At 51.8% G+C, this 27891-nt stretch overlaps 1 protein-coding gene across 1 annotated transcript; it reads right to left on the bottom strand.

Moving 5' to 3' along the window:
- Window positions 1–87: 87 nt before the first annotated feature.
- gon4lb (gon-4 like b) lies at window positions 88–27430 on the bottom strand. Its single transcript, XM_041243107.1, has 33 exons — window positions 27174–27430; window positions 24880–25232; window positions 24463–24561; window positions 24165–24358; window positions 23065–23139; window positions 22693–22743; window positions 21880–21930; window positions 21637–21732; window positions 21082–21195; window positions 20272–20475; window positions 19609–19801; window positions 18464–18565; window positions 18195–18235; window positions 17128–17240; window positions 13447–13651; window positions 13408–13416; window positions 12241–12327; window positions 11862–12048; window positions 11086–11236; window positions 10471–10621; window positions 9835–9951; window positions 9578–9616; window positions 7198–9480; window positions 6503–6731; window positions 6230–6411; window positions 5670–5867; window positions 5406–5549; window positions 5014–5298; window positions 4763–4879; window positions 3517–3676; window positions 2755–3310; window positions 1492–1594; window positions 88–1065 (listed from the first exon to the last, which is right to left on the bottom strand). Exons 2-33 carry the CDS (start codon window positions 25217–25219, stop codon window positions 934–936), a joined length of 7008 nt encoding a protein of 2335 aa, XP_041099041.1. The 5' UTR covers window positions 25220–25232; window positions 27174–27430; the 3' UTR covers window positions 88–933.
- Between the last annotated feature and the right edge of the window lie 461 nt (window positions 27431–27891).

Genomic DNA, 27891 nt, shown 5'->3' with positions numbered 1-27891 from the left:
GCATTTATAAGTCTCCACTGGAACAAATGTGCAGCTGCTACATTGATGAATGAGTGTCTCAGAAATTCATTGACACACAATTCTAAATGTTCAAACCACAGCAGATCAAAGTATGTCAACCAGCTTTAATGACTTGCCATACATTTTAAGAGTGTGACGGCTCCCCCCTGATCAAGGCGAGAGTCTACTTTCTTTTACGCTGCATGAGTGGGTGGAGAAAGAGGGTGTGAGAAATACACTCTCCACTAGAGGGAGCCCCGCACACTTCAAAACACAACATCATTATTTCAAATACAACATCTGAACCAACATCTCCATCTTAACTAAAAAAAAAAATACATTTTTTTTTTTTTATATAAAAGTCAAAGGAGAACAGAAGACGTGACACGTGGGTACATGAAACACTTTTAAAACTGTACATTTCGTTTTCTCACTGCTATTTACAAACTTACATTCCTCAGCAGTCTTCCAAAAGCAATCTGTATTTTTGCACACCAAAAAGAATCATGGATCTAAATAAGCTATAAAAAAAAAAGGGTCCCTTCCAGAATCAATGCTGTTAACATCATTCGGGTGTCCACTCCTCTTCTCATTTCCCTTCAAAGCACAGCAAGCAAAACTAATCCCAGCCTGTCCTCGCTCACACTGGCATGAAGGCTGCGTAGCGTCCACAGTCAAGGTGACCCGGACACTCGGGTTCTGCTTGTCCTTTTGGGTCGGTACTGTTAGTTTATTCAATTCCTTGTCGGCAGCGGAGCGGTCTGGTCTGGTACCGGTCCAGTTTGCCACCAGCTCTGCGTTTCAGCCAAGTTCTTTAACTCTAGCTGTCGGCAATGCTGTGGGTCACAGAGCCACAGGCAGTACCACAGTGTATCAGTCCAGTAACTGTTCCGAGTTGCTGGTTCACCTCTGGGTCAGGTCTGGCTCTGTGCTTCAGTCCAGCTCCTCGTCAGTCAGCGGTTCTGAGACGCTGACGCCCTCCTCCCCCTCCTCCTCTTCCTCAGAGCTGTGGTGCCGAGTCCCGGTGTGGAAGAGAAGCATCAGCTCTCGAAAACGAGCAGACACCTGCAGAGGGAACCGGGACAGGGGCAGAGCCAGGCCCGGCGTGGGGAACAAGTACCATTATTAACACAATTACAACAGTCTCCTATTTTATATATTAGTATTTATATCAAGAACTTTGAATAGATCCGGAAAGCATCAAAGCTAATCTAGATTTAGCAGTTGTGTAAAGCACCTTCGAATTCAGCTAATGTATTAATGTTAACAGAAATATGAAATACGAATGCGATCGACCTAAAACGGCTACAAACACCACATCCAAAACCCGCAACTTCAAAAACGCTCAGGCTGAACTCCTGGGTACAGACTACCAGAAACAAAGAGACCGACGCTGTACCCGGAGCCTCTTCCGAGCTCGCTGAAGCCACGAGCTGAAACGTTTGCCTGCCTTCACCTGAGCTTTCGACAGCCTTGAAGCTAGGCTCTCACCTCGTTGGGCGTCTTGTTGCCGAGCTGCCCGGAGATAGCCTGGAAGGTGCTCCGATTGGCTCCCTGCCGCTGACAGGCAGTCAGGATCACCCGGTCCGCTTCCCTACAGAGGGAGAGAGGGAATGATCGTCCTTACACCCCATTGACAACGTTACGGCAGGTGTTTTCTGATTGTGTCTGTGTTCCACAGCTTCGTTATTAGAACGGAAGGAACTTCCCGAACGAGAGGAGGCCATTCAGCTCAGAGTGTCCGGTTCCTAACAGCTGACTGATCTTAAAACTTTGTCAAGTTGAGTCTTAATTCTTCTCTGTTCCGGGCTGAATAAATTCAGTTCCTTAAACTTTCAAGCGGTCAGTTGCATGAAACGTTTCAAGGTACGTTTCCCCTCAAGCGTTACCATGAAGGTGTTGCAGAAAGCAGCTTAGCACTAGAAGCGCCACGGCAGTCATTTTGACGGTCTGAGGTTTTCAATTTGAAAATTAAATGCATGTATTAAATACCCTGACGGCATTTGAAAGGCAGGATCACAAAAATAAGTTAGAATCCTGCCCACCGAGCTGTCACTTCAACTGCCTTTTAAAGCAGATGGTTTTTATTTTGAATGTAACCTACAATAGTCTACTCTGTTTTTTTATACACAAGCCAGCTGTTATCTCTGCTGGATCTGACAGCCATCAATCCCTTCGTTCTGTACAAGGAATGCAGCGGGGAAAAGATCAGCAGGAGAGATTTCATCTTGAAGCCGCAGCGCTTCGGCAGGAAACGCTTCGATCAGAAAAACTGCAAAGCGCCGGCTTAACCTGGACTCTGCAGCGAGAGATTTCAAAACAAAATCATTTCGTTTTTACGGTTTTGTCTGTACAAATACCTGTTTATACAACTAGTTTCTTTGGAAAGGTTTATTTGATTATAGTTTTTCGGGTTGTTTTTGAAGTAGTGCTTTACAGGCTAGACCCTTTTGTTTTTAATTGTTCGTTTAAAACGCAGCGTTTTGGCCGTGCAGATGTTTGACATGACGTGCTTGAAAAAAAAAAAAACGTAACCAATAGCTTTCATTTTAACATTGACACTGTTTAAAATGGAACCATAATGACTTCAAGCAGCAGTTTCAGTTCTGAGTATAACCGTGGCGGTTCTAGTGTTAATACATTTAAGGCAATACCCCAGATAAGGGAACATGCATCCTGTGTTACACTTATTTGTAATGAGGGCGTTTTATACAGCCTGCCTACCTCTCTCTCCACAGACCCCCCTCCTCTCACCTGGTCCACAGGATCACCTTCTCCCCAGTGGCGCTCACAGAGATGTTTTTGGCGCACACGGTGGAGTCAGCACTGCCGCAGGGGGGTGAAGGGGTGCCCTGCTGTACCCCTGGAGAGTCCCGGGTCCCCTGCCTGCCCGGAGAGGCGCTGCAGCCCTGGGGTTTGCATCCGGGAGATGTTGGGGTGAAGTCGGTGTGGGGCAGGAGGAGGAGGAGGGAGGGGCTGGAACAAACACTGCCACCACCTTCCCAGACTCCCTCCGGCTGTGCGGCCCTGCGCTCCGTTTCCGTGGCGACGGTAGCAGCGGGGTCCAGCGAGGTCAGCGCCGCGGTTGTTGCTGATTGGCTGATGGCGTGAGGGGACGGCTGTGCGGATTCTGTCTCTCTGCTCGGGTCTCGTTCCTCCTCTCGTTCCTCCTCTCTCTTCTCATCCTCTCGTTGTTCCTCCTCTCTCTCTTCCTCCCCCTCCTCCTCTTTCCGAGGCAGAGTGACCCCCAAGTCTGGGGACCCCCAAACCTGCACCTCCATCCCCGAGGGGTCTTGAGAGCTGCAGGAATCTGAAAGACAAAAAGAAACAAAATGCAAAAAGAAATGACAGGTCTGTTTCAAAGTTTGAGTTCAGAAGCGGTTCTAGTTGCCAGCCATAGACTTACGTAGCACACAGTAGATTGTAGTCTGTGTTACACATAGCTACATCTTGGCCTCTAGAAGTTAGCATATAGTGGAATTGTTACACTCCCTAATATACTGTATAGCAACCCACCTGAGACAGGTGTGTGCGGATCACTGCCTCCAGCCTGCCTCCCCTTCTCCTCTCCCTCCTCTTCCTCCTCCTCTTCTTTTTTGTCCTCTTTGAGGGGGCTGCCCGCGCCGAGCTCGAGGGTCTCCTTGCTCTTCGGCCCCTTGGAGGCGTCTCCACCATGCTGGAGAAACAGAGAGACGGTCGCTCACAGTACATCGATCACACAGAGCCTTGAGTGTGGGGGTGAGCCCAGCTACCTCAGAGCCATGTGACGCTCTCTGGGAGTCCCCCAGCGAAGAACTGCGACTTTGCACAGCTGGGACAAGAACCTGCACTCCCCGGACTGTGTGACTCACCCTGCACACCACGCGGCCGTGCCTTTACCAGGGGAGACCCTCAGGGACCCCTGCGCTCCCCTGACTGTGCGACTCACCCTGCACACCACGCGGCCGTGCCTTTACCAGGGGAGACCCTCAGGGACCCCTGCGCTCCCCTGACTGTGTGACTCCCCCCTGCACACCACGCGGCCGTGCCTTTACCAGGGGAGACCCTCGTGCGCTCCCCTGACTGTGTGACTCCCCCCTGCACACCACGCGGCCGTGCCTTTACCAGGGGAGACCCTCAGGGACCCCTGCGCTCCCCTGACTGTGCGACTCCCCCTGCACACCACGCGGCCGTGCCTTTACCAGGGGAGACCCTCGACCCCTGCGCTCCCCTGACTGTGTGACTCCCCCTGCACTCACCCCTGCACACTCACGCACACCACGCGCCGTGCCTTTACCAGGGGAGACCCTCAGGGACCCCTGCGCTCCCCTGACTGTGTGACTCCCCCCTGCACACCACGCGGCCGTGCCTTTACCAGGGGAGACCCTCGGGGACCCCTGCGCTCCCCTGACTGTGTGACTCCCCCCTGCACACCACGCGGCCGTGCCTTTACCAGGGGAGACCCTCGGGGACCCCTGCGCTCCCCTGACTGTGTGACTCCCCCCTGCACACCACGCGGCCGTGCCTTTACCAGGGGAACACCAACCACAGCTCTGATGTAAACTCTGTGGGGTAAGCTGTCGCATCTTTGGAAAAAGTACAGCACAGGAAGGAAACTTCGATGCCGCCGTCACGCAAGAATATATGACACACCTGACACGGAAAAGAGCGAGCGAGAAATACTCTCAACACAATTAGAGGCAGCCACCAAACACTTAGAAACACACATCAACTCGTCTCTCGCTCACCTCCCCCCCCCCCCCCCCTCTCCCCTCTCCCTCACCTTGCTCCCGTGGCAGCGTGGGCAGCTCTTCCTCTTGTGCCGGCGCAGTTTGCTCTCGTGGCTGGTCTTGTGGCAGGAGCAGGGGCAGTCCTTCCCCCCCTCTGTGCACTCCCACTCCTGGAAAGAAAACCAGTTTTATACAGATAAGATCGCGGTAACAAGGGAGAGCCGATCCATTAACTGACTTAACAGACAGACAGACAGAGACACACTCCTATGAAGACCCCCCCTCCCCTTCACAATCTGCGTACCTTGTCGTGGCCCCCGGGGGCCCCTAGCTCCTTCCTCCTGCGGCTCCGGGCACCTGTGCCGGGGAGCTTGGGGGGGGCAGGCTCCTCCTCCTCCTCCAGGTCCGGCAGGGTCACCTCCTCGAAGCCGTCGAACTGCTGTAGGTCACGCTCGCGTTCCTCCGTCCAGACGACCTCCTCAAAGTGAGAGGGGCGCGAGGGGGGGGGCCGCAGCTGCTCGAAGAAGGAGGAGAACTCAGTCTGCAGGTGGTGATGACCTTTCAGGAGCGTCCACATCTGAACCTTTAACTGAGAGAGAGAGTGCTGTGAGATATGGGGATGTGTGTGGTCTGGGTATTGTGTGTCGGATATGGGGGGGTGGTGTGTCTGGTTTGGGGGTACGGGCGGTCGTTTACCTCTTCGATGTCTGCCTGGGGCAGCTCCGGGCCCCCCTGCAGCATGCGCACGATCTTCTGGTAGTGAGAGGGGTTCTCCCCGAAACAGATCTCCAGCTGCCGAAGGAACTTCCTGCTGCGCTCGAACGCCTGCTGCTCCTCAAACTGGGAACAATGGGAGAGAGACCGGCGAGAGAGCGGTCAGACTGGGAGCTGACGGAGGGCTGACTTGCTGGCTGCGTTAGGGGTCAGTGTCAGGGTATTGATAGAGGGTTGTTGCATTACCAGTCCACACTGTAAGGCCTGCTCAGGCAGCAAGAAGGCAGCGAAGTCTCTGAGGAGGTCCGGCCAGCCCCCCAGCACCTCGCTGAGCTGCAGGTACAGGTCGACCGCGGTGCGCGGCTCCGCGCTCGTCTCAAACTCAAACAGCAAGCGCAGGAACTGCTCCACCTTCCCCGGGGAGTCCTGCAGGGCCACGCGCACCTGTCAAGAGAGAGGGATCAATACAGCGCCCCGTGTGTGTGTGTGTGTTGCTCTAGATCTCTCTGTCAAGTTCAAACACTTTACTGGCATGACCAATTGAATAAGCATTGACACAATGCATTACACAAAAGAACAGATGAACGATGACATGTGTGCGTCTGGCTCTCCAGACTCTTCTGCGTGGGGATCAGCAGAGGGACTCTCCACAGCTCAAGTGTGTGACTTTTGTGGGGGTTTTATCCCACTTTGAGTAATCTGTACCCATTGGTTGTACCCTAGACTTCATCCCTCTCTGTTTCTTTCTCTGTATCTGTCTCTCTTGTCCCTGTTGAGGTATGTCCCTCTCTCTCTCTCTGTCTCACCGAGTTGAGGTATGCCTGTGCAAAGGCGATATCCTTCTGCTCTCTCAGCGGGTCCTTCTCCAAGATGTCCTCATCGCAGAGCAGCAGAAGTTTGGAAGCGTCCTTGCTGGCTTGAACCCGGCTCCTTTTCCGCCGTGACCTATAGGGAGCCTTGCCCCGGCGAGCCCCCCGCCCTGCCTCCCCTGGGGGGGACACGACACAGCACAGATCAGAAACACACAGCTACACAGCAACACAACGCAGCCCTGTACCCCTTCAGTCTCCCCACCTCACCTCTCCTCCTCCCTGCTCCCTTGCTGCTGGTCTCTGGGGTCCCGCTCCTTCTGGGGGTCTCCCCTCCTGCCTCCCCAGGGACCCCTCCCTCACCGGACTCCTCTTCCCCCTTCTGAGGCCCCTCTTCTTCTTCCTCAGAATTCTCCTCCTGGGAATTGGGGGAGTTCTCCTCCTCAGAGTTCGCTTCCCTGCGCTCCGAGGCCAGCCAGGTGAGCTTCTCCATCGTCTCCTGCAAGGGGCAGCAGCACAGAGGCTTTACTATAAACACTGTCCACACACACCTTACCTGTAACACTGTCCCCAAAAAATGAGTGCTCTTCACAACAGAAGAGTCGTTGCTCCTGCTCCTGCTCCTCAGATTAGTCTCCCCGCCGCTGGTATCGTTCAGACCTCAAGATTATGTTAAAACACGGAGGGGCAAAGCTGGGCATGCAGCTCCCAACGCCAGCAATAAGACCCCCCCCCGATCCACAAGCAGAGGAGGACTTGAAGCATATCTGTGAGCCGCTGTGAATCAGGGCCAGTGCATTAGCTCTGGAAACAAAAATGCTTTCCCTCTTTCTTCTTTTTTACAAATGAACCGTGCTTAGATCTTCCTGTAACACACTGTGTACGCACACACACACGCTCGCGCACTCTCGCTCGCACGCACGCACACACACACATCACTGTCTCTCTAAACCCGGCTGGTTTACCTGCAGCTCGGGGACGGACAGCACAGACTCCTCCGAGGCTGACGACATCACTTCCTCCTCGTCCTCGTCCTGGGTGAGGTCATCGAAGTCCTCTTCCTCCCTCTCATCGTCCTCCTCCTCGCCATCTTCCTCCTCTTCATCTTGGGTACCTCCCTCCTCCTCCTCCCCCCCCTCGCCCTCCTCCTCAACCGTACCCCCCCCCTGCTCCTCTTGTGACCCCCCTGAGTTCTGCACTCCTTGTTGGTCAGGAAGGGGGTTGTCGGCGCTCAAACTGTGCCCCCCCACCCCGACGTCTCTCTCTGTCCTCCCCTCTCCGCGCTCCCCTAAACACAGCGTCTCTACCTCCCTGTTCCACACCGCTGGGGGTATTCCACCCCCCTGCTGCTGATTGCCAGGGCTTGGGGGTGGGGAGGCTATTTCAGTGCTGGGGGTGTCCAGAGAAACGTGTGCCGTTCTTTCAGGGGTAGCCGCGTCTTTTACTCCTCCTCCCTCCTCCTCCTCTTCCATCGTTTCCCCTCCCTCTCCTTTCAAAGGGGTCCCCGCTTCCATCAGCCTCTCGAGGGCGTCCGCCTGGCCGTCCAGGCTGCTCGCGGGGCTCCCCGTCGACTCTGACAGGGCCAGCATGGGCTCCCCAAAATCACTGCCCGTGTCCCAGCCTCCCTCCTCCTCCTCCTCCTCCTCCTCCCCGCCACCCCCACAATCCAGCTTCTCTCCCTCTCCATCGCTCTCACCAAAAGGGGGTTCTTCGGGGACGAAATAGGGCTCGTCAGTGGTGGGAGGGTGGCCAGGGACCAGGGGGTACCACTCTGGGCTCAATGGAGAATTGGGGCTGCGGGCGGGGCTGGGGGCGCTAGGAATGTCTTTCACAATGCGTTTGCCGCTGCCATCGCTGATGTTCATGTCGTTGTGAATCTCTTCTGCTGGGAGGGGCAGGCTCCCTGCAGGGCTCTGCTTCACCTCTTGCAGGAGGCAGGCGTAGGGGCTGGAGGCCGGAGCTGCAGGCTCCACCCCCTCCGGACAGCTGGCAGGGCTGGTCTTGAACTCCCCGATGAGGAAGTCAGGTCTGGACTCGGGAATAAATTTGTCAGGATGTGGGGGAGCAGGTGCCTTTGGGTCACTATTTGGGCTGGTATTTGGAGAGGGTAAACTGGAGTCTGGGTGTTCCTTTCCAGTAGCTACTGGGCAAAATTCAAAGTTTTGGGATGAACCTGTGGATCTCTTAGAAGGGGGTACAAGCTGGCTGGGGTCCTTGGATGCCGCAGGGAGAGGGAGGTCAGCTGTTTTGGGCTTGCTGTCTCCTAAAACATCGCCCTGGTGGGCTGGGTCAGTAGGGGCAGGGTAGACCAGGGCTGTAGCCAATGAGCTGGGGGCTGGGGGTGTGGTCACTGAACAGGGCGTGGCCAGCACTGGGAAGGAGGCAGGGTTGATGAAGACGGCGGTTGGCTGGAGCATGCTGCAGGGCCCCGCGGGGCCCACACTGGGGGGCCCTCCTCTTACCCCAGCCCCTCCCAACCCTTGACTCAAGCTAGCTGTCATGGCGGTCGTGCCTCTATTGCGATTACTGTTCATAGCGTTGCTATTATTACCAGGGGGCCCCCCCAGGCTTAAAACCTGAACCTGCCCCCCAGCAGGAATGGCAAACACTAGATGTGAGGGAGGAGGTGGAGGGGCTGAGGGGGGCGGAGCTGGCTGGATGGGCTGCACTTTTCTGGGGTGGAGACTGGAGTAGACCTGCTTGCTTCTGGCTTTTCGCGGTCCGCGGCGATTCACTTTCTGGAGCTCCAGCCTAAAGACAGGGCAGGATATAGGGAGTTTGGAGATGGGGCACAGCTCCCTGAAGGGAGCAGGTGAGGGGGAGGGGGCCAGGGTCTTAGCCTGCTGCATTTGCAGAGAGCTGTTCGGTCCAGCGGCCAGCAGCCTCTCTTTGCTGCAGGGGCTTTTTGAAGGGGGCTGGAGTTTCTGCAGGAGCTCCTTCCCTGAAATCCGGGTCAGAGTCACGGTCGGGTTGAGCTTCAAGGGGCGCGCCTGGGAGGTCTGCGGAGGGGCTTTGGCCAGGGGTACGAGCCCAGGGGGGGTGCAGGGGGGAGGGCGGATGAACAGGGGTCTCATGACTGTCAGCCGTTTGCAGAATTTGAAGGATTTGCGTGGGTAGCGGGGCACAGTGAGCTTGAGGGGGAGCACCACCAGAAACCCCCCGAGCCCCCCCATCGGGACCCCCGGGGGGAACACTTGTGGGGGGCCCCCCGCCCCCCCGCCCAGGCTGGAGCGGGTCGACCGTCCCCTCTGGGAGGGCGCAGGTCACGGTGTAGTCACATCAGGTAGTGTAGATGTAGAGCTGTGTTGTTTTTGTTTGTGCTGAATTTAAATACGTCCCTGTGACATAGACCCCAGGCGCCCACCAGATGTAAGGCAGGCTTCTCTGAAAGACACAATTAAAATACACACACATAAACACACACACAAATCAAATCAATCAATCTATCAATCTATCCAACGATCAGACCTCAAATTGCCCATAAGAGCCTTTACCGGACGCTCCTCTCGGGAGCCCGTTTCCCCGGCTTTTGTTTTGTAAAAATCAACCAGGCGTTTCACCTCTTTCCAAAAATCGTTAACTACCGACCCAACCACTCGTACCTGCAGCCAGACGGGCATGCTGCTCAGCTCTCTCTCCACTGGGGGTCTCGATTGGGTCGGGGGGACGCAGAGGCAGGCACGAGGCATCGCAGGAACCTCGTTGTGCATCCTGTAATACTGCAGAGAGAAACGGGACAGGGGGGGACATATTACAGTGCGACGCTCCAGGGGTGCCTCTACAATCGGACATGTGGGCGTGTCACTGATCACCTGATCACAGCCTGGGCGCGGCACACACTGCACAAGGTGCTGGAAGGCTCCGTTATGAATGTTTCATGCAGCCGCAACGGTGAACGTGTCCTTCAGGTTCACCCTAAACTGGGTTACTGAGCCCCTTATTACAGTCTGTCTATTTATTGCTAATTTAAGCAGCTTCACATTGGGGGGGGGGGGGGGGGGGGGATAAATAAATATTAAACAATTTGTGTCATTTCAAAATGGGGCTCGGGTAAAACAGATTCAAAGTGGGAAACATGAGCGAAACCGGATCCCACACACATGCAGAAACTAACCATGGGGTTTTTCATTTCTGTGAACACGGTAAAAACAAACCTCCCCGTCACGTGTTGAAGAGGCTTGTGCCGTTTGCGAGGGGGGCGTGTTGAGAGCGCAACCCCGCAGGAAGTGCCGGCTCACCTTGACGTCGTTGCTGGGCGCGCGGGACAAGCAGAGTTTCCGCAGCCGGATTTGGATCTGCTCCGGAGTCTTTCCCGGGAGCAGGTATTTACTGATGAACTGCCGTGGATACTCAGTCTCGGCAAAGTGCTTCAGCCCGAGGACCAGCAAACTGAGGAGGGGACAGGGTAGGACAAGCCAGGAGGACACAAGACAGGCTTAAAATAATTGTAGCTAACAAAATAATTCCATAAACTTTCCCTATCATGCACTGCCAGGTGTGATACAAGAGTCAGAGGAGCTGTTTTTGGTTAAAAAAAATTTAAAACAATAATAAAACCACTCCCATACTGTTGCTCCCACACTTAATTTTTTCTCAAAATCTTGTTGCCTGACTCTCTGACCTCCTTCAAGCTTGTCTGGAGAGCCCTAAATGCCTGGCACTGAACAGCAGCCTTTCTGATTCTATTCAAAGCATGTGTATATGCCAGGCTGAGAAAAATGATAACAGCTCAGTACTGGAGGAGCCAGCGAAGCCAGCAGCACTGGGAGTGATGGCAAACGCCCCTGACCGGTAAGGGGTGTAACCCCTCGATTGCAATGCCCTGCTCCCTGCTCGCTGCAGCCCGGGGTTACCTGTCCTCTCCCTTAGTGTAGAGGGTCTTCTGCTTGCGGCTCTTCAACTGGGGGTCCAGGGAGCAGACGGGCAGGAGCTCGGGGTACAGGAACTCCTTCCGGGTCGCCAGCATCCAGGCCACCTTGCAGGGCAGCTTGGGGGGGTCCGTCCCTGTCAACGCACAGGCCGGCCTGTCACTACCAACACCCCCAAAAACATGACCTTCAGGGAGGGAAATAACACTCCCGTTGCCTGGCAGTGTGATCCAGTCCTGGTTTTGCTGTGAGTTTAATAAGACACACATGAGCTTGTTACCCAGACACACTGGGGCTGATCAAGCTGGTAGTAAAACCTGGACTGGGTGACACTGCTGTGCAATAGGAGTCTTCAATCTCTGACCTTCTGCAGAAAGGAGAGTACAGTAGAATGAATAGTAGTTATTTATTTTGGCAGTCATGCTTTGCATTCCTTTACATCTTTTTACTGCAGTAATTTCTAAATTATATGAATGAACACTAACGTGGTTATTTATTGCCATCACTTCTGCCCCCAGTACAGCTGACTGGTTCCCAGTATCACCCTTAACTATTAAAACACACAATAGTGTAACTAAATCTAATTACCGAAAGTGCCTAAACTCAGTGAGAGACGTTTTGAATTTGACAAATTTGAAGACACAGAAAGCCTTCTCGTTGAAAACGCTTGTCACTGAATTTACGTTGAAGACACTGAGAAAGGCTTCTAGTGGAAATGTCTGTCATTGAGTGCTGAAGCCTCTTTCTGATCCCAGCGTTACCGGTGGGTTTGACGGTCTTGTGTGGGGAGCCCCCGGGGGGGGGCAGCTCTGGTTTGACGGAGCGGTCGAACTCGTCCAGCAGGCACAGCGCCCCCTGCAGGTTGCACGCTCTGAATGCGCTGGTGAACCCGGGGCTCAGGATACAGCAAGCCATCTCTGCGCGGTCTGCAAAGGTGAGCAGCTCGCTCTGAGAGAGGGGGGACAGCGGGGTAGAGGAAGGGTAAAGATCATTGGGAGGAAGGTGGGAGGGGCAGGGGAAAGAGATGGAGGAGGAGAAGGGAGAGGGGAGGGGAGAGATTACGAACACGCACGCAGGTCCAGCCCTGAACAATTCTAACAACAGTGAGAATGGAATGCACTGTCATGGGCTCAGACTCACCAAGAAGAGGCGTGTGGTGGTGGCTTCGCTCTCCAGTCCTGGAACCACACTGGTCAGCATGTGGCACTGGGTCAGCAACTGGACATGCTGTCAAAAAAAGAAAGAGAGGCAACTGGACTACAAGCGAGTACGCTGTGTGCTGCGCTCACCTGTGTGAGTGTGTTAGAGAGCTCTGGATAGAAGCCGCTCACCTGTGTGAGTGTGTTAGAGAGCTCTGGATAGAAGCCGCTCACCTGTGTGAGTGTGTTAGAGAGCTCTGGATAGAAGCCGCTCACCTGTGTGAGTGTGTTAGAGAGCTCTGGATAGAAGCCGCTCACCTGTGTGAGTGTGTTAGAGAGCTCTGGATAGAAGCCGCTCACCTGTGTGAGTGTTAGAGAGCTCTGGATAGAAGCCGCTCACCTGTGTGAGTGTTAGAGAGCTCTGGATAGAAGCCGCTCACCTGTGTGAGTGTTAGAGAGCTCTGGATAGAAGCCGCTCACCTGTGTGAGTGTGTTAGAGAGCTCTGGATAGAAGCCGCTCACCTGTGTGAGTGTGTTAGAGAGCTCTGGATAGAAGCCGCTCACCTGTGTGAGTGTTAGAGAGCTCTGGATAGAAGCCGCTCACCTGTGTGAGTGTGTTAGAGAGCTCTGGATAGAAGCCGCTCACCTGTGTGAGTGTGTTAGAGAGCTCTGGATAGAAGCCGCTCACCTGTGTGAGTGTGTTAGAGAGCTCTGGATAGAAGCCGCTCACCTGTGTGAGTGTGTTAGAGAGCTCTGGATGAAGCCGCTTAGTGTTAGAGCTCTGGATAGAAGCCGCTCACCTGTGTGAATGTGTTAGAGAGCTCTGGATAGAAGCCGCTCACCTGTGTGAGTGTGTTAGAGAGCTCTGGATAGAAGCCGCTCACCTGTGTGAGTGTTAGAGAGCTCTGGATAGAAGCCGCTCACCTGTGTGAGTGTTAGAGAGCTCTGGATAGAAGCCGCTCACCTGTGTGAGTGTGTTAGAGAGCTCTGGATAGAAGCCGCTCACCTGTGTGAGTGTTAGAGAGCTCTGGATAGAAGCCGCTCACCTGTGTGAGTGTGTTAGAGAGCTCTGGATAGAAGCCGCTCACCTGTGTGAGTGTTAGAGAGCTCTGGATAGAAGCCGCTCACCTGTGTGAGTGTTAGAGAGCTCTGGATAGAAGCCGCTCACCTGTTGCATCTGCTAGAGAGCTCTGGAGCTGGCTCAGACAGAGGGGCTGGGGTGTGTGAGGGCGGGGAAGAGGAGCTGGGGGGGAGGGCGGGGAAGAGGAGGCGGGGGTGGAGGGGGGGGCCGGGGGGGAGACACAGCCTCCACTCGCACCCCCGCCATGGCTCTGCGCTGCCGCAGCGCCTCCAACTGCTCCCTTACAGTGCGACGGCGCTCACTCAGCATGATGGCCAGGGGCTCCTCAAACCTAAACACAGAGGCAGAGACACGGGCACCCAGACAGAGAGGAGCCGACACAAAGACAGACACACAAAGAGACAGTGAGGGTTGTTAGTTTCCATTCCATTGCTACATAACCCTAACCCTTTGCACTCCTATGCCGGACCAGGTCCGACATCACAATTTTCCCTTTCCTGTCCGACATCGTCAAAAAAATCACAGGTCTCCAGTCATTTTCTTCTCCAGAAAAAGCCGAGAAAACTTTTCAATGGCAGAGTGAGACCGATAGGAGCTGTATGAAACCGAATCTCATATCGCATCTCAGAGCCCCATCCACTACAGAGATAACACGGCCATAACAAAGGAGGTAGCTGCTTCTGCATCCAGTGCTCAAAGAACATCACAGACATTTACAGAGCTTTATGAGATGTTATAGTAATAAAATAACGACTCGGATCGCATTATTGAGGAGTTTAGTGATAAAACGAGTGATCAGGAGAGGATTTATCAGTATGCACGTCTCTAAAGAGGTATGTGAAAAATACAGCGAGCAAGGGGTGGGGCTTGGCTGGAGATGCAGAACTGAGTGTCCTTTTGCGATTCAATGCCTTTTAAACCTGTTTTACTCTGAAAAAAAAAACACTTTAAAACAGCGCTTGTAAAATAAACCGCACGCGTGAAATAAACGGACCGCAAAGGGTTAGTAAAGTCAGCATGACCAAGGAACTGGGGATGGCAGAGCTGCTGCTGAAAATCCTCGCTCTCTCTGTATATACAGTACGCACTTTAACACTTACCATGCAAAAGCACCCACTCTCTGCAATTAAAAACTACTCAATTTGTTTCCTTACATATTTTTGTTATTATTTTATTTCAAAAGGAGGGATGACGTCAGTGTATTTGTTTTGGGTGGCGAGATACAGTACCTACCACCCCCCTACTCACTCCATGATGCATGAACACTCGCATGCAGACAGCGTGGCTAGTCGTGTGGTCTCCACCTCAACCCAATTATCCAGTCCTGGATTAATTATTAACTCGTTATGATCGATGGTGGAAAACGACGCCAATTAGAGCCGCAGCTCTGTAGCCATAGCTCCTTTTCCCACTCAAACACGCAGGTTTAAAATAGGATAATTAACCCTTCAAAGCGCTCGCCGCAGAACAGAATAGTTCCGCAAATCTTAGCTGTTCTGAAAGAAACTCAAGGGAACTTAATTACTTTTCTGACCGGCGTATTTTCTCTTTGCCTATCTTATCCATCTGGTCCACAATGTCAAGCTTAGAGAGCCTCGTTGCCTCACACCGCTGCAACTAAACAATGAATACATAAATAGATAAAAAAGGAAGAACTGAACGCTTATCCTCAAGGGCCCACTTTTCATCGAAAGGCAAACAAGCCCAGTGGATGAACCTGGGGGTCAGTGCTGGTAGACAAGGGGAGGCAATGCAAGCTGAGTCCTGCTCCTCTCCTCTCCAATCTGTGTGATCTCAGCTGCAGCTGGGCTGGCTGTGTGGATTTTCCTGACGCCTGTCAGCACGCTCCCCAACTACCCTGAGAAACGCACGTCCTCCCGGTCTCACACACACACACAGTGTCACACTGACTCGGACACAAACCCACACAGCGTCACTCAGACACACACACAGGCACGCAGAGAGCCACACTCGTCACCCTCACCAGACAGCATCGCGCTCAGACACACAAAGGGTCCTCCGCGTTCAGGACTCGCAGATGAAAGGACAGCAAGAGTGGAGTGTAGCTTTCCTGCAGCCCCTGTGGGCCGTGCCTGGGCCGATCCCCGGGTCCTTCTCCGAGGCCGGCCCTGCAGAAAGCAGCTGCTCTGCCCTCCTCCCCAAACAGACACAGCACAGACTCTGCTGCTCTGCCCCAATTCCAAGGAGGACACTGGACTCAAAGACGAAGCAGCTTCAGAACATTTCTTAAGTAGGTTTGCTGAGTTCAGGAGCTGCTTTTAAAAGTTTACCATGGTATTATCGCCAGATAACTCTGCAGTCTTCCCCCATGCTTTTCCAATGCATGTACCAGGAAGACTCCTATTGCATAGCAGTTTCACCCATTCAAGGTTGTACTATGAGCTTGATTAGCAAAACTGTCTAGATACAATCTCAGGAGTCTTATTTCCATTGCCATGTTCTTTTAACATACCTTACCATTCCTCTCTGGGCTTTCCAGAGCTTAGCATTGCTTTACCATACTTTTTCTGTGCTTTTACTATGGGGAAACTTCCATAAGAGCTGCCTTTCAGTTCTAGTTGGCTGGCATAAACATAGTTTAGTCCATTAAAAAGTTCTGGATGAGAACATTAGGGCCACACAAGTATGAAAAAAGAAGTTCCCATGCACACACGCACGCACCCACACACGCACAAACCCACGCACGCACGAATCCACGCACGCACGAATCCACGCACACGTTGTTTGTAGAAACTTCAAGACAAGGCCAGGTCTGAGAGAACCAACATTAAACGAAACGAAGCTGCTTAGGAAAATAATCTTCATTTCAAACACTGAGCCGCACAGCATACAGCGTGACTGTGTTAATCTACATGCAAACTCCCCCCCTGCCCACCCCCCGCCCCCCTCTGAAAGGGGCTTCAATGCACTCGAGCAAAGAGATACGGGGACAGAAATAGAGAACAAAGATAAATCAATAAGAAAAACAAACACCCCTCCCAGGTCTGTGGAACTCTAACAGGTGCGGTGCACTGCCTGGCCAAAATATTAGACTGCAGCTTTAATGGGAACCAGTGCTGTGACAAATATTTGACTGTCTGATTAAACACTGCTTGTAATGTATCTCAGTGGAAGAACTGACTCACCTATCAGCATGGCTCCGATATAAAGGAAAATAAACACAATCGTTTGTTATTCTCGCTGAAAATGTACACCAGCATTCACGCACTGAATATTCTTCCAGCACAGAGTGTGGTTTGTTTTGTTGTTTTTAATGTCGGAAGACAACAACAGGACAGCCGAGCCGTGTGCTGCAGAACAGATTTGATGCTGCGTTAAATCAAACTGCAAGTAGAATATTTATTGTGTTGCTTTTTTTTAAAAAAAAAAAAAAAAAAAAAAAGCTCTCTTCCTTGAATACGCGCAACACCTTTCTGCGTCTGGACAGCAAAACAAGTCCTCTTATTATTATTAATTATTATTATTATTATTATTATTATTAATTACACAAGGTACTTCAGAATGGCCGTTTGTAATTTGTTAATTACTTGTTTAATCTGCATGTGTTGAGGGTGGACTCCGCGGCATTTTGAAGCAGAGATTTATTACCGTGCCATCTTCAGTAACAAATTCAACTTCGATTGAATTTTGTAACTGGAATTGATTTATTATGTTTTGATCCCTCGTTAAAGGCGCTATACACAAATAAAGACCGATTGATTTATAATCCACTGGGAGTCTTTGCCGTGTCCACACTGTGGTTCTGACTGCGCGGGGGGGACGGGCGCGCCTGTGCGGGTTGCTTACTTGATGGCCTGCGGGACGTTGAATTTCGGGGTCCCTTGGGGGGGCTCCTCCTTCTCCTCGTCTTCCTCGGGCGCCTCATCATCCGGCTCTGGGACCCCCAACTCCTCCTGGAACTGGGGGTACAGACAGAGAGAGGACAGGTTGAGAAAACGTAAGGAACAGCGACCCTGAGGTTCAAAGCCATTCCAGTAAGGCTCATCAGCTATGCACTGGTCCCCTTTTTGAAGTGCTGACAATACCGCGGTTTGTCACTGGTCCTGTTGAATAAACCCGGGACATGTAAATATTTGAAACTGAAGAGCCAGCTCTGTAGAGGAGAGGCCCGCCCGGGTCTTACGCTGCTGTCAGCTTTATTAGCCAATCAGCAGCCAGGATGAGATTCATTGCAAAGTGATTCGGTACCAGGAATCAGCTGCAGCAACTTTTCAGTGATAACGGAGATGGGGAATAAGACTCCCGTTGCATAGCAGTCTTACCCATTCCAGGTTTTACGATGAGCTTGATTAGCCCGTGTGTATAGTTAACAAGGCGTGTCATAGTAAAACCAGGAATGGATCAACTTGCTATGCAATGGGGGGTCTATTTTATTTATTTTTTACATAAATGAACAGATATCCCTTATCTGCTACAGCAAAAACATAGCAAAGCTGTACAGCACAGTGAAAGCCTGGTACACAACAGAGAGGCGTGGTCAAGCACACTTACAAACATGGCAAACCACAGTACTGGTTAATATATTATCACCAGGGAAAAGGGCAAAATAATAGGGTAGGTAGGTAGGTAGGTAGGGAGGGAGGGAGGTAGGGGAGGGAGGGAGGGAGAGTTTCAGCTTTTCTCCTGTCTGGGTGTCAGAGCTGAGCCCCACCCAAGCTTCTCCAGACTGAATCGTCGGCCCAAACGTTGATCAGAGCGAATGTTTCTTCACCCACCACGCCAGCCCTGCAGCAAGAACATGTCCATCGCGTGTTTTGTGTCGCTCAACACACACACATTTCTATAGGTATATCATGTTAACAGACCACAGCAGAGCAGATCAAGCAAAGCCACACAGACAGGATTAGTCTCACCGTTTCAAACAGCTCCTCCATCAACTCATTGACTTCCTTTTCTGTAAGAGACGGGGGGGGGGGGGGGGGGGGGTAGAGAGATGGGGTGAGCAATAAACAAACAGGCAACTAACAAAATATGTAAAATGGCATTTGCTTGGTTGTTTAATTACCTTGACATCACACAGCATAGTCTCTATACAGCCTGCTCTCCACAGGCACTTACTGGTGTGTACAGACTGGTCTCAATACACTTACTGGTGTGTACAGACTGGTCTCAATACACTTACTGGTTATGCGTACAGCCCGGTCGTTACGGAAGTCCTCTTGGTCTGGCTCGTCCATGTCTTCCAGGAAGTTGTATTCAGGGTCATCATCGTCATCAGCTTCCTCTACAGACAAGAAATGGACAACACCCTGTCAAACAACTTGTGAAATCATCAAAGATAAGGATAGCAACTTTATCAAGACTGTCTTTCAAAACTGCAGTCCTGCATACAAGTCTAAGAAACAGAACTCCACTCTACACACTGCAGAGCGCTCTAGCAGTATAGGAAAGAGAGCTCCACTCTCCACACTGCAGAGCGCTCTAGCAGTATAGGAAAGAGAACTCCACTCTCAGAGCGCTCTAGCACTGCAGAGAACTCCACTCTCCACTCTGCAGAGCGCTATAGGAAAGAGAACTCCACTCTCCACACTGCAGAGCGCTCTAGCAGTATAGGAAAGAGAACTCCACTCTCCACACTGCAGAGCGCTCTAGCAGTATAGGAAAGAGAACTCCACTCTCCACACTGCAGAGCGCTCTAGCAGTATAGGAAAGAGAACTCCACAACACACTCAGGGAGCCAGAACTCTGAAAAGCTAACCATCTCCTCTTGAAATACATGCAAAAGATTCAAAGTGCTATCATTCTTGGAGGTCACAGGAATAGCCTGCAATGAAGAGTTCATGGGACCAGTTTTTTTTTGGTTTACAGCACAGATCAATAAACAAACAGCAGTTGGTTCCAGCTCTGACCTTGTAGATGGCAGTGGCTCATAGCTCTTTACAAACAGCACGTGGACACTGAATAAACAGACTGAATCCAGCCAGGAGAGTCGCCGGCAGCTGCACCAACACAGCGGGGAGGGGGGCGCGTGGGCAGCGGTTATCTGACACTGAACTAAAGAGGTTTTCAGCAGCTCAAACCCTCCAGCATCATCTATCTATCTAACACTGAATTGCTAGTTACATGTTAAATGGTGCAGCAGGGCTGTGCAGAACCTTGTTTTGAAATGTTTTCATTGAATTTCTAGGTGTTTAGCACAGTAATTAAGGACCTGCCTGTGATCACTACTGTATGAAAACACACAGTTGATTTCATAGTTTTAGTATCCCTGCTATTCTTTCACTGCTCCAGACACAGCGACTTTAACCCCTTCACCGCCTCCCTCACCTTCATTCTCCACCTCCGATGTCATCAGCCCGCGCAGCCAGCCCTGCCACTCTCGATCCTCATTGGTCCCCGTCTCGTACATGTCAGGCGTGATGTCGGGGGCCTGTAGCTCCGCCTCCAGCTGCCCCAGGGGTATGTCCTTCAGGGGACGCTTGGAGCGGGTTCGAAACGCGATCAGACTGTCGACCATCGCCTGCGCGACAGAGAAAGGAAGAGAGAGCTCAGACACAGCGTTCTCATACCATACAGAGTGGCCCTCTGTCTCTGTGTGTGTGTGTCAGTATGGGATTGTGCATTACCTGTGTGTCAGTATGGGATTGTGCATTACCTGTGTGTCAGTATGGGATTGTGCATTACCTGTGTGTCAGTATGGGATTGTGCATTACCTGTGTGTGTATGGGATTGTGCATTACAGTATGGGATTGTGCATTACCTGTGTGTCAGTATGGGATTGTGCATTACCTGTGTGTCAGTATGGGATTGTGCATTACCTGTGTGTCAGTATGGGATTGTGCATTACCTGTGTGTCAGTATGGGATTGTGCATTACCTGTGTGTCAGTATGGGATTGTGCATTACCTGTGTGTCAGTATGGGATTGTGCATTACCTATGTGTCAGTATGGGATTGTGTATTACCTGTGTGTCAGTATGGGATTGTATTACCTGAAGGGGGTCCATGCACACCGGGCTCAAGGCCAGCTCCTCCTCCACAGCGTGGAGCTTCTCCATGAAGCTGCAGTCCTGGGTCTTCCGGGCTGGCTTCGGGGAGCCTGGCTGGGTCTTGGCTGGTTTGGGAGGGGGCGGGGGCCCCATGGGGACCACTTCCACACTCAGGTGCCTCTGCTGAGGGGCCACGGGACACTCGCCCTGGGAAGAGGAAGAGCAGTAACACCAAAACTATCCACCACCACCCAGCGCTGATTACCACTTGACAGCGCTAAACTGAGAAGTGCGATAAGACATGTAACAAACCCAGTGACAAAAGGAAGAGATGGCACCGCAGACAATGAGAAAGGCTTCTAGTCAAAACTGTTATTGGAATGTATTAAGTTTATTTTAGTATTTCCATATCAAAAACTCCCCAGGACAGTGATTCAGGCTCTGTCTCAGGTAAGGGCTCAGTGATTCAGGCTCTCTCTCAGGTAAGGGCTCAGTGATTCAGGCTCAGGTAAGGGCTCAGTGATTCAGGCTCAGGTAAGGGCTCAGTGATTCAGGCTCAGGTAAGGGCTCAGTGATTCAGGCTCAGGTAAGGGCTCAGTGATTCAGGCTCAGGTAAGGGCTCAGTGATTCAGGCTCAGGTAAGGGCTCAGTGATTCAGGCTCTCTCTCAGGTAAGGGCTCAGTGATTCAGGCTCTCTCTCAGGTAAGGGCTCAGTGATTCAGGCTCTCTCTCAGGTAAGGGCTCAGTGATTCAGGCTCTCTCTCAGGTAAGGGCTCAGTGATTCAGGCTGTCCTGTCTCAGGTAAGGGCTCACCTGCTGGGTGGGGCTGTAGCTGCACTCCTCGTCCCCCGACTCAAAGGGGGTGCGGGGTCTGCGCCCCCCCCTGGGAGAGGAGGCTGTGCTCTCAACATCACTCTCCAGGAACGTCTAAAAACAACAAAACAAGCAGCAGATATTAACACACACAGACCAGGGATGGAGATCACTCCCACTGCATAGCAGTTTGATAGTGCTGCAGGAAACCATTAATCAGATCAAGCTCTCCGCAGGCGAGGGTCACTGGTGTCGATCGGGTTAAATTTACCAATAAACCCAAAAGCAGCTGTTTCTTCACTTGTTTCACTTGGACAGGTAAATTAACCTGATCGACCCTCACCTGTGGAGATCTTCATCCGAATAATCAAATCATGATTTCGTGCAGGACTGCAGTGTGATCCATGCCTGGTTTTACTGTGAGCTTAATAAGTATTGTCACCAATACACTGGGGCTAATCAAGCTCGGAGTAAAACCTGGAATGGGTGTTGCTGTGCAACAGGGGTCTTCAGAAATCAGAAAGTCGCGTTGGAGGCGGCACCCCACCCCCTCACCTCCTCGGCGGTCTCGTCCTCCTCTTCCTCGTCTGGACAGTACTCTTCATCAGAGGAGTCTTCGTCCTCCAGAGGGATGTCCACAAACTGGGGCGGCTGGAACCAGGAGACAAACGCGGTCACACAACACACACCGGCACTGCTACACACTTATACACGCCAGCACTGCTACACAGTTACACACACCAGCACTACTGTCTGTCTGTGTGCAAAAAGATTAGACAGCATGGAAAGTCCCGTTACCTTTACTTCACTGGATTTCTTGATTGGAGAAATATTCCATGTAGGGATCACCTGAAAACACAGGCTTGTTATTATACTGACATATGCACTGCATCAGACCGTTTGCATCAGGTGGAAAAGGCGTCACGCTGAGATCAGCTTTACTGCTTCGTCAGTCTTATTTAACAATACATCACACACAGGTGCAGTGGCAGGGCGAGAGGTCTGTCTCTGTAATCAGTGTGTGTTCACTGCTGGGTGGTAATGTTGTCATGCACAGGAGAGGGGTAATGGCTGTACGACTAAAAGACTACATTGCCCAGAATCCTTCAGGGCTAAAGGCGAAACACCTGGGTGCAGTGGGGGAGTGGTTTGATTGAATTACTGCTTGACTGCTTTTAATTTGCTTGTGTATAAAAAACCCTAAATTACTTAATTGGTCCAATCAGGCATTTATTAGAAGCTTATTTGGCCCAATTAAGCAATTTAGTGTACAGTTGGAACTAAAACCAGGAAGGACACCAGCCCTCCAGGACCAGGATTGGGCACGCCTGGGTTAAACCGTGCCAGTTATGAGTGGGGAAAAGTTTCGTTGGTGCTCTAGGAGGGAGCCAGGCTTCCGTTTTGTGTTTCTTGTTCTCTGTGTGAATCAAAGTGCACAAAAAATGCTTCAACTGCAAATTCTGGTGTCTGGATCTGCTGTTGAAAAGCCTGGGCAGAGAGGGGGTCCGTTACAATACATATATAGAAGCACAGGTAGCTAGATTCATGCATACGCTGATCCACACACACAAAAGCTCACTGATGTCTTGTCAGAGAAGCCCTCAAACTCACCACTCCCTTCTCCACCACCTCCTTTAGTTTGGACCGGGTCATCTTTGGTTCCTGAGGCAAAAACGAAATAAAACCCTGCAGTCACAAGACCAGTTTATCAGCATCTCGTCCACCTTGTCATTGCAAGCGGTCCTCAACACAAAATCTCAGCGATGCCACAATTTCAAACGCTAGTCCTGATTCGATGCTGTGTTCGGGAATGCCCGTACCAAGTCTGATCACAATTGCACGCGCAGTGCTCAAACACACATGGAAGAGTTACTTATTATTTTTTGCTAAGCTGCCAGTATGAAGAATAACACACACGCAGCACAAACGGCTCCACGCAATTCACTCTTACGCACTAAAAAAAAAAAACAGACATGTACTCACAAACATGGGCATGTCCTCCGTGTCGCTGATCGCCGCCTTCATCATCGCCACTACATGCTCGTTCGTGATCACCTCCTGCAGGGGAACAAGGGCACAGGTGAGCAAAGGGGGGGCTCGGGGGAGCACAGGGGGCTCAGGGGAACAGAGCGGGGGCTCAGGGGAGCCTGACAGGGCTTGACGCCTACACTGACCCCGCTGCTGCACCCAGTCCTGGGGTTCAGAGCTCCCCTCAATGAAGTATATTATTATTAATATAAAATGATCAATGAAGTCTATTATTATTAATATTGCAATGATCAGGAGCCAGGAGTTTGAGCAGGGTTAGAAACTCACACTAGCCCTGCTGCTGCTGCTGCACCCAGTCCTGAGGATTTTTTTTCCTCTCAGTTAAGTATATTACTGAAATGATCAGAAGCCAACTTGACAAGGTTTTGAGATCACTCAGCTACCAGGAACCAGACAGGCACGGTGATCTCCTCTTGTTCGTAGATTTTATTACGTTAAATGGTATTATTCCCTTATATTTACGTTAATAACTCAGTGGTGTGGTGAATGAGAGAGCCGTGTCAGGGCAGTGGTGTGGTCAGGACTCTCGTGAATGAGAGAGCCGTGTCAGGGCAGTGGTGTGGTCAGGACTCTCGTGAATGAGAGAGCCGTGTCAGGGCAGTGGTGTGGTCAGGACTCTCGTGAATGAGAGAGCCGTGTCAGGGCAGTGGTGTGGTCAGGACTCTCGTGAATGAGAGAGCCGTGTCAGGGCAGTGGTGTGGTCAGGACTCTCGTGAATGAGAGAGCCGTGTCAGGGCAGTGGTGTGGTCAGGACTCTCGTGAATGAGAGAGCCGTGTCAGGGCAGTGGTGTGGTCAGGACTCTCGTGAATGAGAGAGCCGTGTCAGGGCAGTGGTGTGGTCAGGACTCTCGTGAATGAGAGAGCCGTGTCAGGGCAGTGGTGTGGTCAGGACTCTCGTGAATGAGAGAGCCGTGTCAGGGCAGTGGTGTGGTCAGGACTCTCGTGAATGAGAGAGCCGTGTCAGGGCAGTGGTGTGGTCAGGACTCTCGTGAATGAGAGAGCCGTGTCAGGGCAGTGGTGTGGTCAGGACTCACGTGAATGATGTTCCTCACGTTGATCGTGGTCAGGTTGTGCTGCTTGGCCTGTGACTCCAGGTCTCTGTCCAGCTGCCCCCCGACCTCGATTTCACAGTCTGGGGGGGCTGCCGGCGCCGTTCCGTCCCCCCTCTTCCTCTTCATCCCCTTCCGCTTCCTCCTCCTGCCATCCCCCTCTCCGCTCTCCTCCCCGTCTGATGAGAAATACAACAGCTTGTATCCAACTCCCTTACACAAGCTGCGCTGGGAGCAGCTACTGCCTGAGAGGAAACTTGTAGCCATTTAAACGGTTCCTCACCCAGAGTGATGACCAGACCGAACTCCCCGTCCTCCTCCCCTTTCGCCTCTAGGGGGTACTCCTCTGACACTGCACAGGGGTCCCCGAGACATGACGAACCTGACAGGGAGAGAAGGGGAGAGCGGGATAGAGACAGTAAGGGGCAGGGTTGAGCACTGAACAGCAGTGTCAAGCCTCAGCTTTAACCATTAGGCCACACCATCCCTCCCAGTCCCTCTGCTCTAACCACTAAGCCACACTGTCTGCCTCCCAGTCCCCCAGCTTTAACCACTAAGCCACACCCTCCCTCCCAGTCCCTCTGCTCTAACCACTAACCACACTGCCCTCACTGTCCCCCCCTCCCAGTCCCTCAGCTTTAACCACTAAGCCACACCCTCCCTCCCAGTCCCTCAGCTCTAACCACTAACCCCTCCTTACCTGCCAGCTCTGATTCCTTAGTGGGAGTCTGGCTTTGATCTTTGACCCTGGGGGGCAGCTTCTGTGGCGACGTTTCTGGGGTGTTCCCCTGGCCCCGCCCCTTTGTCCCCTCAGCACAGGGTTCTGCAGTCGCCGTGGAGATCTTCTCGGTGGGGCGGGGTGGGGGTGCAGGCGGGTGCTGCAGTTTGGAGTCCTGTGCACCGAGGGAAACTGGGGGCTGTGGGCTGACTGGGGCACCGAGGGACGCTGGGGGCTGTGAACAGTCCTCTTTCCTGCTGATTTTGGGCTGGGTCTGTGACCGTTCTGGAGCAGAGGATTTCCTTTTCCTAAAGGGCACCATCCTCACCGGAGACCTGCGGACAGGTTTAAAGAAGACGCTAATACAGCCAAGCCCGGTTTTGTGAGTGCAGACGTACCTCAAGCTACCTAACAAGCTCCTGCAGAAGTGAGGCACGATCTCAGTGAAACGATTCCATTGCCCTGCAAAGATCGCCCTGTCCAGCACAAGAAACGGGCATTTCATACGTCTGTTGTCAAGCACCTACTGTTGTTCGGGCAACATTAAAATACTTTTTGAACATCAATTTTGAATGCCACAACACACTTTTTATTAAAAAAAAAAAAAAAAAAAAAAAAACATTTTAATATTATGTTTAATTGTGAAATGTCTATTTTTAATCCATAAAGTGCCGTGAAATGAGACATTTTCTACCGTCAAAAAACGTACAGGCCATCTATAAGCCGGTAAGCAAGATCCACTGGATTTTTAAAACTGTCGCTCCGAGTGGCAGCGCTCTGTGCTCAGCGCTGTGAGGTAGGGAGTACAGCCCCACACTGTGAGGAGGTGCACAGAGTCACACACAATCACTCAGCGATCACGCTCGCCTGGCTTTACACCAAACGCAATCCTTCTACAGAGGCCGGGAGCGTGCGACAGAAGCGTGGGGCAGACTGGCGCGCAATCAAGTTATAGAGTAGTTCTGTGTGTGAAGCGTTTTGGGATCGGCGTGCTGAAAGGCGCTATAGAAACGTGAACTGTTGCACGACAGACAGATAGGAGCAGCGCAGAAGCGGACGCAGCTTTCAAGCGATGTCTGTTTGAGTTATTTATCCTGGCACTGCAGTTCTGCAAATATCCCAGGTGAGCCGGGAGCGACGACACATTGGGAGCCTGTGCGAGATGAGGAAAGTAAAGTGCATGTGTGTTGCTGACTGTAGTCAAGGCAGCTTTTAATTTGAGATGCTTTACAACAGCACTTAGCCAGGAGACCAGCAACCCGCTGTTCAAACACCAGGGTTAGGCAGGTTTCTCAACGCAGGAAACAGGGAGCTTTACTGGGCGAGATGTCAAGCCTCTTGCGTCTGGGTGGGGGGTAATTCAGAGATCATGTGGTACAAAAACCCGAACTCCCTGCAGCTGTCCTGGACCAGAGCCGACCAGAACCAATTTTAATTGAACAACGGACTGCTGTTCAGACACACAACAGGCTGTTCCAGGCAGAGGCACAGCCTATAAATAAACTGCAGTATACATTCTTTGACAAGGCCACTTACACACAAAGCCTTTCTGTACAATTTTACTGTAACGCTAGATTGTGAGTTTTCAGGTCTTTCTAAAAAAGACTTGAGGTGTGTGTGTCTGAAAATAAAGGAAGAAGAGGTGGTTTAAACGCTGCTCAGTTGTGCGATTCTCTTTCTTTTTTTCCCCAAAAACACAATGTGCAGCTATTAAAAATAAGAGGATTGTGAAAGCCGGTGTTACTGTACACCTCGCGTAGGCGTAGCTGTCGACCGGCTCTCATCCAGCGACGCTGCCGACAGAGCCGAGCGATTCCTGGCTCAGAATAAACGCGACACCGCGGAGTTTAACAATTAGTACGAAAGCTAACCACGTTTTAAAAGCAGAGCAGTTTAGATAATTTTTGGTTTCGAAGTCGACATTTCTGAGAGGCGCCAACAGCCGCCTTAAAAAAAAAAAGTCGTAATCTAAACCCTATTCAATCCACGAACAAAGACCGCGGGTGGTGGGAATACACTCCGCTTGCAAAGCGGTCTGATCCATGCCAGGTTTTACTGTGGGGTTCACAAGGCGCGCCTGAGCTTGCTAAATACAAACGAGGTCAATTGAAAACCTGCACCGGGGGGGGGAACTGCTAAGCAGACAGTACTGGGGTTACTTCCTCGAATAAAACAAAATAAATCGCCATGAAATATAAACCACGAATTCTGCAGCGAAATCGGATTTTAAAACGCGACGCATGCAAACTGGAAACTGCAATACGTTGCATACTAACCATCTGCCCAAATAAAACAGCAGCAGCGAAAGCCGAGGCAGAAATGCACCCCCAGTCCTGCAGGCAGCTCAGCACAGCAGCACCGCGCTGGCTCGCTTCGCCCCGGCCGCGGTCTGCAGCTCACAGGCGCGGCGCATTTGCGCACAGCTAGCGGCGAGGAGAGGCTTTCCCCGCTGCAATCCGCATTCCCTATCCCGGCAGTTTCGGGTCTCTTTTTGCTGCTGTTCAATTGCACGGCACAAGGAAGCTTCCCAGCAGGAATACCTTTCCAGCCAGCGCGTCCGGCGTCACACCGAAACCTTCCCTGGCGGACCGGAGACTGCCTCCCTGAAACTGACGCTACAGAAAACTTAGTTCCGCTTGTCATGTTAGCAAACGCGTACCGTATTATTTTTAGCATTGGATTCAACACCCGTGCGTTCCCATCAGCCCGACATTTCAGCAGTGATACGCTGCTGAAGACGCCTCGGCAGCCGTGGGGTCATTCGGTGCTGTTTCTGGTTTCTTTTCAATCTGTCGATCGTCCCTCCTTGCCCACGACACGCTTGAGTGACTGTGACTGAAGCAGATGCCCTTAATCAGCTAATTGGCGAGGCAGTTGATTGGACACTGGCTATCTGCTGTTGAATTGCAAGCTTGAACAAAATCAATAAAGAAAAATCATATATATATATATATATATATAATGCCACATCTGTCGAGAGAGCAGCGCCTTCAT

The sequence above is a fragment of the Polyodon spathula genome, unplaced genomic scaffold, assembly GCF_017654505.1.
Source record: "Polyodon spathula isolate WHYD16114869_AA unplaced genomic scaffold, ASM1765450v1 scaffolds_1585, whole genome shotgun sequence".
NCBI lineage: Eukaryota > Metazoa > Chordata > Actinopteri > Acipenseriformes > Polyodontidae > Polyodon > Polyodon spathula.
Note: the sequence above shows the minus strand (reverse complement) of the source record. Positions and strands in the feature narration are given on the sequence as shown.

Bases quoted from the DNA above. Each gene is read 5' to 3' on its own strand.
- gon4lb (XM_041243107.1), bottom strand. From the start codon at position 25,219: ATGGTGCCCTTTAGGAAAAGGAAATCCTCTGCTCCAGAACGGTCACAG. The intron at 12,049-12,240 runs GTGAGTCTGAGC...CCCCTCTCTCAG, and splicing joins CCACCACACGCCTCTTCTTG to AGCGAGCTGCTCACCTTTGC. The intron at 5,868-6,229 runs GTGAGACAGAGA...CTCTCTTGACAG, and splicing joins CACAGGCATACCTCAACTCG to GTGCGCGTGGCCCTGCAGGA.